The following is a 14,460-nucleotide window of genomic DNA, read 5'->3' as shown; positions in this document are numbered from 1 at the left end:
TAACACAAGTGAAGGTGATAACAATAAATAATATTGATACTTATCCGCAGATACTCAGATGCCTTTGATCTATGCTTTCTCTGCAGTTAGAATGAGCACATATATATAAATGGAGAGTGACATGATTCCGAAGAGTCATGTCTCTACGTGGCCCAAAAGCCACGTAGGGAAATGCCTCTTCAGAGGCATGTTAGTTAACATGATAACTGTCCAGTATTAGTTTTATATACTGTTGCCCGATAACAACACAAGGGCCCGATAATAATAATCATAACAAAGCCAAGGCATGGGTATGAAACCTGACACAAGTAATAGAATCTGTCGCTGATAATATGAAGCCCGACCAATATAAGTTGGTCAACATCATGCACATTTTACTGTCAATATTTCATATGCATGACAGAGATATATGCATACGTATATGTATGCATACATCAGTATGAATATATGTACGTATGCATATGTCTCTGTGATGCATATCAGATAGTGGTGGCATATTTATATCTCTGTAATGTATAGCGGATATCAATAACAGAATATAGATGCTTATATCTCTGAGATGTATTGCAAATAGTGGCAGCATAGAAGATTCATGTTTTGCTTCTTCTGACGCTAAACATTAACAATTAGTTTCTGCAAACCAGCCCCTTAGTAGTGGGATGCTCCTGAATTCTATGCTTACAATCAAATTGTTTTCATTTTTTATTCTATTTTATTTTATTTTTGTGATGCTTTGCAGTGAAATAGATTCACCATTGATAAGTAGGAGATTCATCATTTCCACTGCTGTATTTGTGATACTTTGCAGTGAAACAGAATTTTTTTGTGATAGTTTGCAGTGAAACAGATAATTTTTGTGATACTTAGCAGTGAAGCAGATTCGTCATTTCCATTGAATTACTTGATTCTATTATTTAAATTTTAAATTGATGCAGGTATGCAAACACACATTTTCTTTTTCACCAGTTTATGCAGAAAATGCTCCAGCAAGACTGCCTTTTCAGGAATTCTTGGTTGGTATGGCAACAAAAGCATGCTGTGCTTTGCACTTTAGTTTGCGTCTGGTATTTGTTGTCTCAGTCTGGTTCATTATCATACCATTCACAACGTTTTGGATCTGGCGGTTAACATTTGTTCGGAGTTTTGTGGAAGCTAGAAAAGTGTTCTTGGGCCGCATTTCTCCCACCCTTTTGCTGGCAGACTGTTTCAATGGATTGCTTCTTTCTGCATTTATTGTATTCATTTTTCTTTGTGCGACTTCTTTGAGAGATTATTTCAGGCATCTTCGAGAACTTAGAGGACAGGATGCAGAGAGAGATGAGGATGGCATAGAGAGGCATGCTGTACGTGCTGGGAGGCGATTACCTGCTCAAGGCAATAGGGCGAATGTAGGAGGCAGAAATGTTGAAGTTGGTCAGGCCATTGCTGGTGCAGGGCAATTGATAAGGAGAAATGCTGAAAATGTAGCTGCTCATTTGGAAATGCAGGCTGCACGTCTTGAGGCACATGTTGAGCAAATGTTTGATGTTGCTGATGATGCAGGAGTAGAAGATGTCCCATTTGATGAACTGGTTGGGATGCAAGGACCTGTATTCCATTTGGTGGAAAATGCAATAACTGTGAGTATACTGCACCTTTGCCTCTTGTATTTTGAGACTGCCACAAGTCTTTGAAGTTTGAACATGTTGATTTCCTTTACTTCCTTTGCCTGGTATTTTCATTTCTTTTTGTTGTTGAAAGGATGGATGACAGCCTTATAGGTTACTGAGAACAAGCAATATTTTTAGAGATGGTAATGCTGTTCTCTATAAGTAATATTTATGCAGCAAGTTGGAAAACCAACATCTATTAACTCTTTATCCACACAATGCAATTTGTTTGCAACTGTTCAATTTCATCTCGGTTCCTCTATGTCAGTTTTATCTGCAATTTATTTGTTGTCAATTGATTTTTGCAGACCAAAATTATAGGTTTGGTCTTTTTTGCTGCTGTTCAAATTTATCCCTAATCGGTATTTTCTATCAGGTCCTGGCTAGCAATGTGATATTTCTGGGTGTTGTGATCTGGATTCCTTTTACACTGGGACGGATATTTCTCTTCATAGGATCTAGACTAGTGGTAACTACTACTAGTACATTACTTATGGAAGGCATATCTTCCACAAGTATATCGTCAGCTATTGCTAATGTCACACTGAAGAGTTCTCTCCAATCTATTGTAAACTTACCGGCAGGCACTCAAGTGGAATCTATCTTTGGGGAAGCAAAACAACCATTTGCAGAAAATCTGATGATGCACTCAACACAGAAAGATAAACCTTCAACTGTGTTTGAAAATGAAAATCCGGTAAATCTGTTAACAATTACTGGAGTTATGGGCTTGCAGATTTCTGATGTTGCAACTCTGGCTGTGGGTTACATGGTAATATTTGGTATGGTTTTTTGTTATTTTGGGCTTATAGCTTTGTTTCGCTACAACAGGGGTGAACCCTTGACAATGGGTAGGATCTATGGTATAGCCTCTGTAGCGGAAGCTATCCCTTCTCTTGCTAGACAATTTATGGCCGGCATAAAATATTTTATGAAAATGTTGAAGGTTGTTTTTCTTTTAGCAATTGAGCTTGGAATTTTTCCTTTGTTGTGTGGATGGTGGCTGGATGTTTGTACCATTAGCATGCTTGGAAAAACAATTACTCAGCGAGTTGCTTTTTTCCGGTCTTCATTGCTAACAAGCTCCTTGTTACATTGGCTTGTGGGCATCATATACATGTTACAGATAAGCATTTTCGTTAGTCTTCTTAGACGGGTATGTTCGTCCTCTCTGTGAAATCTTGTTTCATTTATTTTCTAGGACCTTGACAATGCTTCTGTATTACTGGGTGTTGCAGTTGATAGATTATTGTAAAGTTGTTAAAAACCCTTTATTTTTTTAATTGCATAAGCCAATGATTAGTTAATGTGCTGTACAGGTTCTTCGTCCTGGGGTTCTGTATTTTCTCAGAGATCCTTCTGATCCAAACTATAATCCATTTCGTGATCTTATTGATGATCCTTTACATAAACATGCCCGACGTGTCCTCCTTTCTGTTGTGGTTTATGGAAGTTTGATTGTAATGCTCGTTTTCTTACCAGTCAAACTTGCAATGTATTTGACACCATCAGTCTTTCCTCTGGATATATCGTAAGTTTAATATTATTTTGCAGTAGTTGTTTCCACTTGTCTGTTCTAAGTTATTTATTATATGATCTCATATGTTCTTAATCTTAAACTCCCATTCGTGCTGCAGAGTTTCTGATCCCTTTACTGAGATTCCTGCAGACATGCTTCTGTTTCAAATTTTCACTCCATTTGCCATCGAGCATTTCAAGCCACGGGCAACAATTAAGAAGTTACTATTCCACTGGCTTAAGATGGTTGGGTGGATTCTTGGTTTGACAGAATATTTACTGCCAAATGCGGAGGTCAACAATGGACAAGACACTGGAATTGCGGAGGATGATAGACGGGACAGATTGCATGATATTCATAATGGTCATGCTGAAGCACTAAATCACAACAGGGTAGCCTTTCCAAACTATGGGCAGAACAATAGGATAATGCATGTAAATGAAAATGCAGAACTGAATATAGATGACGCCGAAGAGTTTGCTGAGGATGGTCATGAAGATTTCAAAGAGTATAACTATAACTTTTATATAAAACTTCTATTGCATCTTTTATGAGAAAATGCAGCTGAAATTTATTCTGAAAACATCTTTTTCATTTCAGAGAAATAACTTCTTTTAGATGTCATTTCTTTGTTTCTACTTTCTACCAATATGTTTGGCTTTCTCTGATTAATTTTTTGCCTAATACTTAGTAATTTCTTGGACAAAATGTTTATTAGTTATTATGAAATATTAGCTTCAACATTTTTCAAGTCTAGGAGTAGTAGAAAACTCTATGTTTTAAAATGGTAATAGTTCTGTATGATTGGAAGCAGATGCTTATGAGTCGATTTTAACTTCAGTTTGAAATTTAGTTCTTTGTGGATAACTATTGATTGCAACTTTTAGAAGAGGAGTCCAGTGTTCCTATAGGAAACCATTACCTTGTAACTTGATTGTTCTTTGTTGCTCTTAGTTTTTAAAGGATGACTTAGGAGTACAATGCAGTGGCTCTACATTTTGTTATCAGACAATGTTTGGTGCATGTTGGATGATATGCATCTCTTTCCCACTTCTGCACTTGTATTTGGTGGGTTTACCTGTTGTTGATACTTAAATGAGAGGAGATAACTAAGTTGTGATTTAACCAGATGTTGATCAATATGGCACAGAAGTGGTCATTTTCCAGATCAATGAGAAACCCAATGCAGTGCATTACTCTTTCCATTTCATCTGCTTTGGTACATTAGAAAATTACATTCTAAAACTGTGTGTTGCATTTTGCACATTCCTGAGATATGGTCAGCATTCTTAACTGCTTGCAAAAGGGATCTGAATGCAGACATCAATTAAATTATCTTTTAGGAAAGTAGGAAATACATTAATAAATATTGTTAGTTTGCACTCGACAATATTTGCTCAATCAGAACCATTTTATTAAAATAGAAAATCTAGTGCACCATGCTAGCTCATATTTGACAATACGATATGTACTTAATCAAAACTAACTTTGAAGCAGCATATCAAGTAGGATCCTGGTATTGACTAAAGGTACAAATCTATCTCAAAATAATGAATTAGTTGCAAGTCCAGAGTCCTTGATTAGTTGTTGCCATTCAAAGTTTTCTTTCCAAAAACTAGGCTCCATAGATCTGGCCGTGTTAACAAGGTGTATGATATATGCCAGAGTTAAAAAATTGAGCCCAACATGTTTCTCTTAATATGTCAATACATGGGTTTCCCTGGAATTGATCTTGTATGAATACAGGCTTATTTGCTCTGGGTTCTGAATGATTAGGTGATATTTCAATGAAATGTGAAAATTAAATGCAAGATTTCCATGGCTGACAGAAAAGAAAGCACATGCATCCAATAAATCTTCTGCACAACATACAGATATTAGTAAACGATATGGAGCCTGTGAGATGAGATTTCTGTGTGTAGTATCCTGCTTAAAACATAACTTAGAGGGCCTAGAGGGATGTGGCATTCACTTGCCAACAATTGTAGGAAGATATTGGATTCAGTTCAGAAACCAGTGTTAAGTTTATATCGAAAGATGCCCTACAATTTTGCAAAGGTGAAGGGCACACAGTTATCTTGTTGGTTAGGAAGTGGCCTATTATGTTAAGGACTTTGGTGCCTCTCCTTGTAATAGGAGTGTGGGTGATTCTTGGAAACAATGAGTCTAATTTTGATATTTGCTTGCTTTATGCCCCCAGTGAATACAATGAGAGAGCCTGCCTTTGGAACTGAATCTCTTCCTTACCTAAGATTCCTTGGGTATTGGGGGGAGATTTTAATATTGTTGAATATAGGGAAGATAAATTGGATGATGGATATGACCTGGAAGCACAATGAATAATGTTTTTGGAATAGAATGAAAAGCAGTTTGAACTTGGCCGACTCCTTTGAAAGAGATAAAGATGTTAATAAGGGTATATGGATCACCTAGTTTAATGTCCTGAACAGTGGAATGGAGATACAGCACAGGCTCGGATTTTATGCCAACAAGGACTTATTTTATTTTCAGAGAAAGGGAGATAGAAGCTTCCGATGTTATCCCCATCACTCTTTCTGATCACCATCCTGTTGATGCTAAAAGGTCAGACTGTAGAAGTTTTTAGGAGCAGAGAAAGTCAGGAGGTCTTATACCTTTAAACTTAATACTAGCCTTCTCAGTAATCAAGACTCTATTGATGGGGTCTTCACTATTAGAGAAATACTACCCAATAAGATGTCCTGAATTTATCAATGGTACAATAATGCGAGCAGCTGGAATATCTTTTACAAATTGTTGGAAGGAAATTGACTCTAGAGGACGGATTTAAAGAGAACAGATTAAAAGAAAAACTCTTGTATAGTGAGAAGCTGCTACAAGATGATCTAGATAGTGGCAGTCTTCTAGAACTTAATTGATGCCAATATGAGTTATGGAAAATTCAAACAAAAAATTCAAGGTTTGAAGACCAGAGCCAGATTGAGTTGGGTTAAAGAAGGTGACAGAGGATCCCAATTCTTTTTCCATAAAGGCTAAGAATGTGAAGGAGCAGGTGTGTGAATTATCATTCCTAATGTTCAGATCACTGGTAGAGAGGTTATCAGAAAGGAATTCTTTAAGTTTTATTGGGACCTCTTTTTGGCTGAAGGCTATAGTAGTTCATGTGAGGATGCTCAGGAGATTCACAAGAAGATCATTCCCAGGGTGATTGAAAAATGATGCAGAGAACTTAGTAAGTATATCAACCAGGATGAAATCAGTATGGTCATCAGCTCTTTCCACAATGGTAATTCCATTGATATGGATCATCTACCAGCTTAGTTTTATCAAAGAAATGTCAGTTGGATTAGCCAACAATTGCTCTACCAACCTGCTGCTCTACTCTGATATAAATAAAATGCCTAGAACTGAGAAGCCACTTATTAAACACCCACTGAAATAACTTGCCAAGAAAGTCAATAACGGGGTCCCAAATTATCATGTTGTCATGACTGTCAGACTCAGATATGAAGAGAAATTAGTATCCCAATAAGCTACCATCACTAAACAACTCTCCAACTGTGAGTGATCTCTCATGAAAGTGCATAAAATCCATTGCAGGCATAAAATAAAATATATCAGCCTAACCTGAGTTGCTGATGTAATGCACAACAACTCAAATAGGTCTGAAAACTCCAAGGGTGCGGAGATAAATGCCATGATATATGTTTTGTGAAGGTAACTCAAGAGAGACAACCTTGTAAGACATCCTGTTAATCACGATCTAAGTACTACTCCTGTAGTCAACTACTGTAAACTTGACATCAATTATTTTTCTCCAAATGCTAGTGTAGGAAAAATGAGCATTCCAACAAACCCAGCTCACTCCAGGCGCACAAACTGATGTTATGAAGTGACCATAATGACTCAAATTATCCCAAATAGGTATGAAGAATAATTGAGTCATACCGAAGAAATGCCCCACAAACTAGTTGCACTGATGTATAAAGTACTTTGATGTCAATACCCACACTAGGAAGAAACTAGCACAACTGTGAACAATTTGAAATTCCACTCAATACATAGAGATGACAGGTAAGGAAGTAGCTGAAAAAACATTTTCTCTGATCAAAACATATCTGCCACCCATTCTCAACCCGAAACCACTCATCTACTGAACCAAAGAATCCATCTTGCTCACCTGTAGATCCAAATCTGAACTTGTGTAGGCTGATCAGTAAGTGGGCAGCAGTACAATGCTAGAAACTAATTCACTACTCCAATCTTGCGACCATCCTTAATTACTAGGAACTGTACTTGGGTCCCAAATCATGCAATCAATTTCATTCTCATCGCTGGAATTGGAAAAAAATTCTGCATCCAACTCGAAGATTCGATTATCAAATGTCCAATCAGCATCCACCTCAAATAATGAATTGACAACCAACTGAATGTCATTATAACATACTAAAGCTGTAACAACTGTATCTTCAGTAACTTTTAGCCGATTCTTCAAAGCATACTTCTCATTATTCTCATTTTGAAATGTGTTTTCCATTTCGTCATCCGAAACACCATCATCTTGAAATGCCATGTTTGATTTGTCCTCTAAATTATTATCATGCATAAGTGACTTGTAGCTATAGAACACATAATTTATCACACCTCACAAGGGTGTCATCAATGTCCATAGGCCTCAAACTCCTTAGTTTGATTTGCATGCGAAGACAAGGTTGCTTTTAGGCCATCATTCTCAAACAATTTCTTATGATGTGAAGTTTCATAAACTTCTTTGGAAACATCTCGAGATCCTAACTTGCTCACACATTAAGATCATACTGAACAAAATGTGTGTCAGTTACAATCTCCAAGTCATCATTGTAGAGATTTGTATATCCCATACCTTTAATAATAGTTGAATCAGCTCAACACTAATATTTTCTAGTGTCCCCTTTTAGGGACATTAGTAAATTTAATAGCCAACTTCATAAAATATTAAAAGTGGAGCTTAATGCTATTGTCGGTAAATTCTATATTGTAGCTGATGGGTAGAATTGTATCCGAAAGGGCACGTGATGGTTGAGTCACCCCTTCGGGAAAGTATATGTACATTGTCCGGAAGGGAGTTTGGAACATCATTGTAATTATGATAATCATATTGTAAGCATTGGAGTGCATATCGCGTATATGAATAAATTATCTGTTCTGTGTTATATCTTACTGTACTACATGTGATAAGTATCCATTTAGCTTGTACGGTAAACATTTAGCACCATTTCTAGTCAGACCTGGAACAAAGGAAGTGTTATGAAGATTAATGCTAAATTTGTTTAACAAGGATAGGAATAAGATAAAAGATAAAAATGAAATATGCGTATCACAAGAAGTTTTAATTTTAGCACAACAAGCGGAGCGCAGATAGAAGCTTCAACAGATTACGGACGAACACTGAGGGGGTGAAGGAGCACAGATGGAGGGAGTACATTCACCTAGCAGACCGAGGAGTGCCAAGAAATTGCTAGAAGAGACTTGACAGCGATTGAATTTGGTGGAAGAGACAAGGGAGGAGTTTCTCAACTTGTATAGGCCAGGGGTAGAGATTCCGAATGGAAGGGAAGTAACTCGCACGAGTGTGGAGTGAACTCTTCATTCTTGATACACCCAACGAACAGATACAGGCAGAGAATCAAACACCTTCGCTTGAGGAAGATCTTTTCTGAACAAGTAACGCGGTTGTCTGAAGTAGCGTGGGTGTGCAAACAATGCGGGTGCTCAGAATACCACGGGTACTCAGAACAACGTGAGTACTTAGAACAACGTGCGTGCACAACAAACACCACCACTTCAAAAGAAATTAGTAATGGCAGGACTAAAGGGAAAATTGCCGATGTTCAATGGTGACGGGACGACAGATCCGATCAGACACTGTAAAACATGCGGAACAATATGGATGGTGAATGGTGTAACAGACCAGGATGACTAGGTCCGATAGTTTTTGGCAACCTTGTGGGGCGTAGAGATTGATTGGTTTCTGAATGCCGATCCTCAGAAGCTAACTACATGGTTGAACATTAAGAAAGAATTCATTGCAGAGTTCCAACTGTTAAGGGACGTGTTGGTTCCCAAAACCACAGATTGGAAATCCAAGAGCTTGCCACTTCTCCGATAGGACTTCTCAATTAGTTCTGGCCAACAAACGAGAATACTTCTTGATTCCTTTGCACTTTAGGCTCGGCTACACCTAGGTGGGTAGACCTTCTCCTCGAACCTGATCACTTGGTTCAGAGCTTTTCTAAAGAGAATTTAAGCTTTGGAGTTCTCCGACTGGCAAGGTTCTTGAACTCAATGAAACTGAAACTGGATGCTGAGTGTGAATTGAATGAATTGTATAAGGATTTAATAATAGATCTGATGCTTGTAGAAGAAATATATAGATTTTTTGACTTCAATAATATAAAGATCAGTGCCTTTGCTCATCCGGGCAATAGAGTCAACTTCAGTGAATTTTCATGTACAACTTTATAATGTTCCACACACTTATACAATCAAAAATTAAATAATCAAGATGCAATAGATCAAATATTTTGCAATCTTAAATTAGTCAATATTGAATTTTAACTCCTCTGGGAGACAAACTAGACATAGATATGGAAACAATAAAATATTTCACACTATCTATGATGATCAAATTTAAATGCTAAATGATCGTGTCCACTTATCTGACATTTAAATTTTATACAACATTCCAAAAAATAATTATAAAGGACAACTCATATGCAGTTTAAATCTCCATGCCATTTAAAAATAAACAAAGAACATTTTATTTTATTAAAATAAAATAATAGAATTTAATTTAGAAAAGCCATATTTGGCTCCTTATCCCTCCATACAATAATAAATATAAAATACTTTCTCTAGAATATGAATCTGAATGTTTTCTAGAATATTGTTTGTTATTCTTTTTGAATAAAACAACTCCTATTTATATCCTACTCATTTTAGGATATGACTTTTCAAAGCCAAGAGTCACAATATTAAAATTACATAATCATGCCTTTTAAAGATTGCTTTACATTAATTAATCTATCATTGCCGGCACATAACAATAATTCCTTCTTATTAAGTTTATTGAGCTCTACCATAATATTTCTTTGCTCCTCGATAATTTTTCAACCTTTGACGGCTCCTCAGTCTCCATCGTGTATGAAGAAGTGTTGTCATGAATGAAAGGATGACTTCGATCAGGACGTTGGACCTTCCTTCCTTCCGTTATTGCCATCGCACATCTTAGTCGTTGTTGACTTTGTGGCCTCCTATATATTTCCATTGCACAAACCTGCGTTCAAGTCATCTTTGGTTATTGTCGAGTAGGGGTAACTGTTTTGATTCATCGCAAAATCCTTCACAACACATGGTGATTGATAATTGATCTACTTCTCATCAAGTAGAACTTCAATGATAATGATGTTTGAGGGCTCATAACGGTGGTTCTGATTCAACTGTTCGTAAAAATATTTCTTGTTCTTGGTTGCTGCTTCAATAAAATTTCAACCCTTGCATATTGACGACACTCTAGATGTTGACTAATTACGATTGCAAATCATTGAGAAATAAGGGCTCGTGTTGCGTGTGAACATCATCATATGGATGAAATGAACGGCATGGGAAGGGCTCTGGACCAATGGTCTATGTGATGAGGGATTCGCTCAGGAAAACATTCAGCCTGTTGCTTGTTTGATCTGCATATGTCTAGCACTGAATTACAGTCTTGGAACACTATGAATTATGATGATGCATGAGTACAATCCCTCAACAATTTTGCCAAATATTGAAAAGCCATGCAGCAATCTGGAACCAACTCTGACAACTTGTACTCATTAAATATTTGGAGAAGACATTGAAGATTTTCTATCTCCCTTTTCTTATACTCGTGTATAAACTTATGTGCTCATTCTCCTCCATAGCAGGGCCCTCACTGGTATAAACTTTCAATCATTTGTTTGAACATTTGTAGCTGCAAGGATCTTCAGAAATTAAGTTGTTGAGGATTTGAGTTGCCTGGAAACAATTATTCTTCACCACTATTATATTCTGGAAACTATATCAGGAATATTTGATCTGGAGAAGCTGATAGACTTAAACTTTTCTCAAAGTCTAAAGCTTGAACAGAAAATCTAGGGTTTTGAAGAATATGAATTTGGTAGGTCATTATACACTTAGCATAGGGAAATCATTGAAACATGTAAATATAATATTATTTGTGGGATAAAAAGGTCAGATAAGGTGCTTAAATGGAGGCCCAAATTCACCAAAATTTTTAAGCTCCATCAGGACGATAACAAAATTGTAGCAGAAATATACAGTGCAACACAAGTAAAGAATGAAATGATCCGTGTATATGCAAGAAGGCTGAAAGAGTTGGTGGGGAGGATGGAGAGCCCACCGACTGACGGATTAAAGAAACGATGGTTTGTTGAAGGGCTACGACTAGCACTAAAGAATAAAATGAAGATTGTACCTCCAGTATCGTACATAGATGCATATAACTGGGTAGTGGATTTGGAGAGTGAGTAGAAGGCAAGCAAAAAGAAGCACAAATTGTCGGACTCAGATGATTCATCTTCCAAAAGTATTAGTAGCGACAAAGAATCAAGTGAGAAAGTTCGATCGTTATAGAAGGATATGTTATGAATGATAAAGGAATTTAAAAATCTGAAAAAGAATCCTAACTCAGTGAAGGGGGAATTGTGGTGCACGGACTAAAAGGAGGAGGGCCACACAATGGGCTCCTGCTCGAAAAAATAATTTTGCGATATCTGCCAGATTGCGTGACATTCTATAGAGGAATACCCGTTCAATATGAAGACAAAGGTACAATACAGGAAGTGTCCACTGTAGGAGCAGTAACAAACACACCCAATAACGCAACCTCATAAGGTTATTGGAACAATAACCGACATGGATGAGGTGGTAATAATAATAACAATAATAACAATGAAGGTCGAAGTCAGATATAGTATGACTTGAGTGGACGACCGATGATACAATGCCCTACGTGTAACCTCTGGGACACTTTGCTAGAGATTGTACCATGAAGGAGACGCCGCAATTGTTATGCAAATGGTGTGGTTCGGGAGACCACGAGGATTCAAAATGCCCAAAGCAGAGGGGGTGAACTTATTAAGCATCAAAACATGTGATGAGGAAATACTAGCCATTACGTGTGAGCAAGAAAAGAAAGCTAAGTACTCTGATGTAGAGGAAGAAAAGAACAGGTTGCAACAAGCACGAATGGAGTTGGAAAAACAAATGGAAATGGAAGAGTTACAAACAAAGGACACTGTCGGCACCTCGAAGAGGAACCTGGCAGAACAAAACATGATAAGGCAGGTAATGCAAATAGAAGTTCCTATAAAATTAAATGACCTTACAATCCCTTAGTTGTGGATGACAATACGAAACATGACACTACTTCCAAAAGCAATGGAGGAAACAGGAAAGTGTGGTAGTGGAATGACTGCAGCAGAGCCAATGCTACTGGCACTCATGATGGGAAGACATCCGACAGTAGTAGAGATGGGTATCCTGGGAACCGTACTTACGGACACAATCGTGGACAGAGGGTTAGGTGTAAATGTGTTACTAGAGGATATATGGAAAAAGTTGGGACAAAAACCTACGTTGTGGCCACCTACATTTCAGTGACTCATTGCGGATCAACACGTAATCAAACCATTGGGAACCCTCATGGCACAGTCGGTAACTATTAGAACACAACCATTTCTATTAGATTTCGTGGTCATTCCGCTAAAAAGAAAAGGGTACGACGCTATCCTTGGATGGGTTTGGTTGGTGCAAGCAAAAGTGAAACATGATTGGAAATGAAATACCCTATTCATGGAACGCGGAGGCCGAAGATTTGTAATTGACTTGCACACACAGACGGTGGGTGAGGAGGTATCATTGTAAGATTTTGAAGGTGAAGGCGAAGGTGACGATGAGGGAAAGAAGAGAATGGAACCTGACGAAGGTGTATTGAGATTAGGAGGGTCGAATGATGACAACCTAGATTTGGTTAACGATTTACTCCATTGGCAGATGGAGGATTACAAGCTCTTTTCAGGTTGTAACATGTTGGGAGTCGAAGAGGGGAACGAGTTTTCGAGGAGTATAGCGAAGTGAAGGAGGGAGAAGCACATGTAGATGAAATGCTGATGCATACGTTTAGTGATGACAAACCTATAAAGTATGAAGAACCTACTGTAAAAACAATGAACTTATGAGATGAAGCCAATCCGAAAAATATCTTTGTGGGAGATGATTAGAATCTAAAGGTAGCAATGTTCAAAATATTTATGGAGTACAAAGACGTCTTCGCATGGACATATAAAGATTTGAAAGGAGTACCACCAAAGCTATGTGTCCACTGGATACAGTTGATAGAATTTGTAGTACCCGTATGGAAGTGGTCGTACCGGATGAACAAAAAATATGCCACATGGGTCATTGATGAGATCGGTCGGATGCTGGAAGTAGGAATTATTTTTAGAGTGCAGACGAGTGAGTTGGTATCACCGGTTGTGATATCTCTGAAAAAGGACACCACGCTAATAAGAATATGCGTAGACTTCCGATGCCTAAATGGAGGAACGATTAAAGGTCCATTTCCGATACCATTCACCAATAGCATTCTGGAAGAAGTTGCGGGGCATGAGATTTATTCATTCATGGATGGGTTCTCTGGATACAACCAGATATCCATTGACAAAGAAGATAGGTTGAAAACAACATTCATAGTGGAAGATGGAGTATACGTTTATAATAGGATGCTGTTCAGACTGTGTAATGCTCCAGCAATGTTCTAGAGAATTATCTTGCACAAATTTGATAAAATGCCTATCGGAAACTTTAAGGCATTCCTAGATGATTGGTCAATTTTTAGCGTAGAGGATAAACATATAACAACACTCGGAGAATGCATGGAGAGATGCAGATGGGCGAGATTGGCACTAAATCCGAAGAAGTGTAGGTTCATGGTGATGGAGCCCAAAACTTTTGCAAAATTTAAGGCCCCCATTTGTAAAATAATGAAGATTCATGATGGAAAGGCTCATTGATATCAATGCATTATAGTTCGAAGTAAATTAAGTGCAGAATTATAAAAGAACAAGGATCATAGGAGAACCAAAGATTTAAAGGTAACCAGTAATGGTGGGCAGCAAATCATTCTCGAGGAAAGTACATGTGAATGTGTTAGTGAAGACGAGCAGGATAAAAACGGAGGCCAAAAGTGGATAACAGAAGAAGAGTCAAAGAGACAAGAAGAAGATGAAC

General features: G+C 37.6%; 1 protein-coding gene across 1 annotated transcript in view; it reads left to right on the top strand.

The window, feature by feature from the left end:
* The window catches only part of LOC149548162 (putative E3 ubiquitin ligase SUD1), a 91,333-nt gene that overhangs the window by 28,819 nt on the left and 48,054 nt on the right, over positions 1-14,460 (top strand). The window contains exons 2-5 of the mRNA XM_089792202.1: positions 936-1,619; positions 2,026-2,805; positions 2,969-3,180; positions 3,287-3,676. Coding sequence (XP_089648328.1) covers positions 936-1,619; positions 2,026-2,805; positions 2,969-3,180; positions 3,287-3,676 — 2,066 coding nt within the window. The remainder of the gene's footprint in view (positions 1-935; positions 1,620-2,025; positions 2,806-2,968; positions 3,181-3,286; positions 3,677-14,460) is intronic.

This window comes from Cupressus sempervirens, chromosome 7 (genome assembly GCF_028749045.1).
Source record: "Cupressus sempervirens isolate cs-2001-9-10 chromosome 7, ASM2874904v1, whole genome shotgun sequence".
In the NCBI taxonomy this organism is placed as follows: Eukaryota; Viridiplantae; Streptophyta; class Pinopsida; order Cupressales; family Cupressaceae; genus Cupressus; species Cupressus sempervirens.
This window is presented reverse-complemented; position numbering and strand designations above follow the sequence as displayed.